This window comes from Nannospalax galili, unplaced genomic scaffold (genome assembly GCF_000622305.1).
Source record: "Nannospalax galili isolate Female #2095 unplaced genomic scaffold, S.galili_v1.0 scaffold31, whole genome shotgun sequence".
Lineage (NCBI taxonomy): Eukaryota > Metazoa > Chordata > Mammalia > Rodentia > Spalacidae > Nannospalax > Nannospalax galili.
Window position 1 is genome coordinate 7,208,378 of NW_008332149.1, and position 6,854 is coordinate 7,215,231.

General features: G+C 48.8%; 1 protein-coding gene across 1 annotated transcript in view; it reads left to right on the top strand.

Moving 5' to 3' along the window:
* Nucleotides 1-4,792: 4,792 nt before the first annotated feature.
* LOC115069324 overlaps nucleotides 4,793-6,854 on the top strand; it is a 3,529-nt gene continuing 1,467 nt past the window's right edge. Inside the window, 3 exon segments of the mRNA XM_029560713.1 lie at nucleotides 4,793-4,953; nucleotides 4,956-5,907; nucleotides 6,577-6,728. Coding sequence (XP_029416573.1) covers nucleotides 4,818-4,953; nucleotides 4,956-5,907; nucleotides 6,577-6,728 — 1,240 coding nt within the window. The 5' untranslated portion in view covers nucleotides 4,793-4,817.

Here is a 6,854-nt window from a genome sequence, read left to right on the forward strand (position 1 = left end):
ATGGCTCTCCCCCACCAAAGCAAAGCAAAGCAAAGCAAAACAAAACAAAAAACACATTGTAAGTTATTTCCATGACCCTATAAAGTCAGCAGGTGGGTCGGGGAGGAGCACTGAAAATAGATTGGGGCCTGGCCTTCAGTCCTGATGGGAACATGAATTCATATGTGAGTCTAGACAACTAACCTCCTTGCTCTGTGCCTTAGTTTCTCGGTATAAGAGGAAACATGGTGTCGTCTGAGTTCTCTTAGGGCCCCTTGCTCCTGGCATGGGTAAACAAACCACATACCACATCTTTATCTGAATTTTGCATAGTTTATACCTTGGGCAGCAAGAGAGATGTGACTTACAAAGAAATGAAACCCGGCGCCCAGCACCCAGCTCTGCCGTTCTGGATCACTTTTGCCCATGGTCTGCCTCATCTTGCGTCCCTACATGCCCACTCACCCCACAGAGTTCTGTGAGAGGTCCATGGGGTCCTCACGAGGTCTGCCAGTGCCCCAAAGGGTCCAGGGCAGGCTGGCTCACCTGCTCCCTGTTCCTTGCTTCCCAGAATTGGTGCCAAATCCTTTAGTTCCAATCTCTCCCCACACTAGGCTCCACCCTTCTTCCCAGGGTGCCATGCTCCAGCCCATGGCATTTCAGAAGCCCGGGAGGAATAAATCATGTTTGGGCTATACTCCACCCCTTTCCTCCGGTCTTACAATCTTTCCGCCAATCTTCTGCAAGGATCTCTGAGCCTTGGAAGGGGTGATAGATGTAGGGTGATCGCTCTTGTATCATGGCGAGATAGTGATTTCTTGGTTCTCCCCATTATTTGTTTTCAAGCCATGGCTATTGATTATCTCAGTGGTGTTTCTTCTACTATAAAGACAAGGGGAAGGAAGTAGACACATCTAAACAAACATGAATGTAAATACAAATTCCTAGACGATATCCCAGTAGGTGTACTATATTCGTTAAACAGTATACTTGTAATGGCTTCCCTGCTAGGGTCTGTAGCTTTTCTCAACACAGGGGATTGGCCTGGTCTACAGCACCAGATGTGTGTTCCACCCCTATGGAATGGGCCTTATCCAATTAGAAATTTGTCAGTTGCACGTATGTTAGTCGAGGCATTATTGCACTTGCAGGTATTTCTGGGCACGTTCATAGTGTGCAGCACGCAGGGTCCACTGTTGAGTAGAATCATAGGGGATCCTTTTTTTCCCAAGCATCTGCATAGTGCCTTCTGGTACTATGAACATCATCCATCTAGTGGCCTGGAGTTGTTGGCTTAGTCTCAGCTCCATCTTTTTTTATTCCCCTGTGCTTACATCACAGAGTGTCTTTAGCAACATTGCCTTACCAACCTTTTTAGTGTACAACCAACATTAGTGGCAATAGCCTTGGTGAATTTGAGGACCTCTAGGATCTCTCTCTGACCAACAGCTCTTCGGGGGGCAACCCACTGCTGGTACTGTAGATTTTCTTAACAGTTATATAGTTTGGGAGTCTCTGTTTTTAATCTTACCCAACCATAAAACTCCCAAGAATCTTACAGCTATAGCTGGCTTTTGTTCCTTCATCTTTCAAATGGGTTTCACATCTGTAAAACAGTTGAAGGAAGGTTAACATCATATATTAAATCAATCATAGACAAGGTCTAACAATATGGAAAGGTTTTATCCATTTGTATTAACTGTTTTCTTCATAGCTCTTTGTTAGGCACCATAATATGGGTACAAGGCATTAATTCGATTAGTTCTTTAGTATCTTTAGTTATTCCTTTGGAGTCATTTTGCACTTGGGGGATTTTACATGGAGTCTCTTTGTATTTTTTATTCTTGATACACTTACAGGTGTTGGTTCTAGTTGCCTGACCCTGTACTGGGCTAAGGAGGCAGGGAATTTCTCCTGTCCCTGCTGCACTTGTTGGTTCCCCGAGTCAGGCAGGCCCTGGGCCTGCCTTCTGACTGTAGCTATATCTGTTATCTCTCCATTGACCACACCTGGATGCTGGTGGAGGTCTTGGTGGGAAAAACTGCCTCCACCCCTAGTATAGCCTTTATCAGAGGAGAAATGCACCTTATTTAATCTTTGGGGATTTTTAACCACCCTTGGGACAGTTTTTATCCTTTGAATGCCTTTTGTAAACTTTTGTTCCAGTTTTTAAGCCTTCCAGAAACTCCTTAGTACCAAATTCGGTTTTCTATCAATTTTTTTCTTTGGGAATTTGGGCTCGACATAAGTCTTGCTACATTTGTCTTTGAGTAACCCAAACGGACCATTTCTTCTGTCTGGTCTTTTTTCTATCTCTTGTACGGTGTTCTGTTGTTCTACAGCTGTGAGGCCCTCCTCCTTGGCCCTCCACCCTGAACTCTCAAGACCCCTGCCCCTCTTTAGGACTAACTGTTCTTTTTCACTTCTGTAAAGTGCTTGATTGCTTGGCTGAAAGGACAAACTGTATTGACCCCATTTTGACTAGCTGTTTCAGGCAAGTCTGGACATGCCCAGGCATGTTGTAATCTCCACCTACCACCCCCACCCCAGGAGGCTATAGATTAAGCAAATCCAGGCATATAGCAGCCTTGTAAGGTAGGAACAGGGACTTCTGGACCCACAGATAACAGTCAGCACATTCCACAGCCCTGAGGGTAGCACCCACCAATGAGAGATCTCCAGGACTACATCCCTTGTAACCAATCAATTCAAAAGTGTGTTGGCACGCCCGGGCTCCTTGGACCAATCGAGATATGACTCTATTATTCTCCTCCTCTCTTTGTCTAAAACCTATAAAAGGCTTCCCCTGCAGGTCTGAGAGCTTGAGCTTAAGCCCGAATAAAGACTCTTTGTTCTTGCAAGCCCTCTGGATTCCATGGTTATTCTTGAAGGTCTGTTCTCTGGGCAAAACATTTTGGGGGCTCGTCCGGGATCCCCAAGACCCCCCCCCCCCACACACACACAGGACCCCAGAGCGCTGAGTCTGCCTGATCCGATTGGTGAGTGTCTCTTGTCTTTGTGTCTTCCGTCTTTGTGCGCTTCTGGTTTTGGGGCCCAGTTTTCAGGTTGCCTGTTGGAGGTCTAGGTGGACGCGCTGGAAGGCCCTAGGCCATGGGACTTGGGAGACATCCCGGACCCACCAGATAGAGATTGGATCCCCCTGGTAGACTTGGAAGGATGAAGAGGGTCGCACCTGCTGGGAGGCGAGAGGCCATCGTCCTACTTTCAGTTTAAGGCACCAATTAATCGTGTGTTATTCCTGTGTGCATTTGTGCTCTCTGTTTTGAAGAAATGGGACAGAGCCAAGTAACTCCTCTCAGTCTTTTTCAGGATCATTTCTCAGAATTCAAGGCCCAGGCTGAAAGCCTGGGGCTAGGAGTAAAGAAAGGGAAGCTCTTTATGTTTTGCAGGAATGAATGGCCAGCCTTTGGGGCCAGCTAGCCTGAAGAGGGGACGTTCGACCTGCTCACCATCTATAGAGTAAAGGATATAATTTATGGCCGTCCAGGCCACCCTGATCAGATCCCTTACATCACGATTTGGAAGGTTATGGTGGAGGAGCCTCCAAAATGGTTAAAGCCACTCCTTCCTCCTCACCCCACCGGCTCAAAGCTGACTGTCCTCACCTTATGTGAGGATGAACAGCAGAGAAATGAAACTAAACCTTCCATCCCCCTTTACCCTGTCTTGCAAGGAGGCACCAGGGAAGAGCTCTTGTTTGACCCCCCCCATCGGCCTGTCCCACAAGCAGAGCCCCAGGACATCCCGGGGGAGGCGAAGGCAGCCCCACCTCAGAAGGTGGAAGAACACCCTCCCCAGACACGAAGGAGGGTCCAAAGGGGGCAGCCACGGCTGGTGGCAGACTCTACTGTCCTCCCCCTCCAGGCTGTGGGGCCTCTCACTGAAGCAGGGGACCAACAGATGCAGTATTGGCCCTTTGCAACTAGTGACCTCTACACTTGGAAGCTGCAGACAGCTAAATTTTCTGAAAAGCCCCAAGGCTAATTGATTTGCTAGAATCTGTTTTGTTTACCCATCAGCCCACTTGGGATGATATTCAGCAGCTTTTGCAGGTCCTGTTCACCACTGAAGAAAGAGACCAGATCCTGGTTGAAGCCCGCAAGCTGGTCCCTGGGGTGGATGGGAACCCCCACCACCAATCAGGTCCTGATAGATGAAGACTTTCCCTTTGTTAGGCTGAATTGGGACTTCAATGTGGCTGAAGGTAAGGAGAGGCTCCGGGTTTATTGCCAGACTCTAATGGGGGGTTTCTGGGCAGCTGCAAGGTGTCCCACCAATTTGGCCAAGATTAGTGATGTGCAGCAACGGAGGGAAGACTCACCCACAGAATTCCTAGAAAGAATTATTGAGGCGTTCCATATTTATACTCCAATGAACTCCAATGAATGCAGTGATCCTGGCATTCGTGAACCAGTCAGCACCTGACATTAGGAGAAAATTACAAAAATTGGACAAACTAGCAGATAAAACCCTGCCAGAGCTTCTGGCAGTGGCTGAAAAAGTTTACAACCACCAAAAGAGTCCTGAGGACAAGGCGGTCCGGGCAGCTGCCGCTGCCAGTGCCAGGCAAACCCATGACTTTGCCAAGATTCTCCTGGCTACATCGACCAGGTCCCTGGGTGAAAGGGAATGCCAGCTGCAACACCTATCAGCTGAACAAGGTAGGAAATGCCCAGAAGGGCGACCGAAACTGTTGAGAAACCAATGTGCTTATTGTAAGAAAATGGGCCATTGGAAGAAGGAATGTCCAGAAAGACTGGCTGGACAGGACCGGCCCATGAAAAAATGCAAGTTCTGGAGCTTGGGGAATGGAGTGAATGTGGGGACAGGGTTCAGATGCCCTCCCCAAGCCCAGGGTAACTCTCAGAGTGGAGGGGACACCTGTGAGTTTCCATGTAGACACAGGCGCTCAACATTCAGTGTTAACAGAAACCCTAGGGAAATTGTCAAACAAAGGTCTTGGGTACAGGGAGCGACTGGCATGAACCAATATTCATGGACCACCCAAAGGACAGTGGACTTAGGCATGGGCTGGGTGTCCCACTCCTTCCTAGTCATGCCAGATTGCCCCTACCCACTCTTAGGTAGAGACTTGCTTACCAAAATTGGAGCCCACATCCATTTTTCACCGAATGGGGTTCATTTAATAGATAAAGGAGGCCACCCCATTCAGGTACTGACCTTGCAACTGGAAGACGAATATCGACTGTACCAAAAACTGGACCCGCAGCCAACAGAGGAGATTTCTGCTTGGCTGCAGGAATTTCCCCTGGCCTGGGCTGAGACCGGAGGGATGGGGCTGGCAGCCCACCGACCACCCATCTGGGTGGAGCTGAGACCAGGAACCCTTCGAGCTTGGGTGAAGCAGTATCCCATGTCCCATGAAGCAAGATCAGGGATTACCCCACACATCCGGAGACTAAGAGACCAGGGCATCCTAGTACCCTGCAGGTCTGCATGGAATACACCTCTCCTCCTGGTAAAGAAGCCAAACTCAAACAATTACTGGCCAGTACAGGATCTGAGAGAAGTAAATAAGCACATCATGGACATCCATCCCATGGTGCCTAATCCCTAAACCCTCCTGAGCTCCTTGCCGCCCTCCAGGAGCTGGTATACCATACTAGATTTAAAGGACACCTTCTTTATCCTGCCCTTAGCCAAGGATAGTCAGCCATTCTTTGCCTTCAAATGGCAAGATCCAGAGGTCGGTTTCAATGGACAACTGACCTGGACTCGCCTGCCTCAGGGATTCAAGAACTCGCCCACCCTCTTTAATGAGGCACTTCATGAAGATCTGTGTGAGTACAGGCTGGAACACCCCCAGCTCACCCTATTGCAATATGCAGATGACATCTTGATAGCTGCTGCTGATGCTCTACTATGTCAGCAAGGGACCAAGGATTTGTTGGTGACTCTAGGCAGGCTAGGATATGGGGCATCCACTAAGAAGGCACAAATGTGTTGCCAAGAAGTGATTTATCTAGGGTACATTCTAAAAGAAGGGCAAAGATGGCTCACAGATGCCAGGAAAGAAACAGTGCTAAAGATGCTGGTCCCCAACTCCCAAAGAGCAGTGAGAGAGTTTCTGGGATTGTCAGCGTTTTGCCATCTCTGGATCTCAGGGTTTGCCACAAAAGGGAATGGGACTTTCATTTGGACAGAAGAAAGAGAAAGGGCCTTTAATGAAATTAAGCAAGCCTTCCTGACGGCCCTGGCTTTGGGGCTCCCTGATGTCACCAAGCCTTTCCACCTCTACATAGATGAAAAGAAAGGAATAGCCAAAGGAGTCCCAACTCAAACGTTAGGACCCTGGGATAGACCAGTGGCATACTTGTCTAAGAAACTTGATCCAATAGCCGCAGGATGGCCACTGTGTCTGCGGATTATAGCTGCTACTGCCCTTCTAGTCAAGGATGCAAATAAATTGACATCAGGGCAAGAACTGCACATCACCACTCCTCATGCTATTGAGGGAGTTCTTAAGCAGCCACCGGACTGCTGGTTGAGCAATGCCCGAATAACCCATTATCAGAGCTTACTTCTTAACCCTCTGAGAATTTGGTTCCTCCCAAGCACCGCCCTTAACCCAGCCACACTGCTGCCCAACCCCGACTTGGATGCGCCCCTGCATGATTGCGTGGAGATCCTGAACCAGGTACATGGGCTCAGAAACGACCTGACTGATCAGCCACTCTCCAATGCAGAAGCTACTTGGTTCACCGACGGTAGCGGTTTCATGAAGGATGGGCAGAGGCATGCAGGGGCAGCAGTGGTAACTGAGACTGAGACTGTTTGGGCGGTGGCTTTGCCTGTGGGAACCTTGTCTCAGAGGGCCAAACTGATAGCTCTGA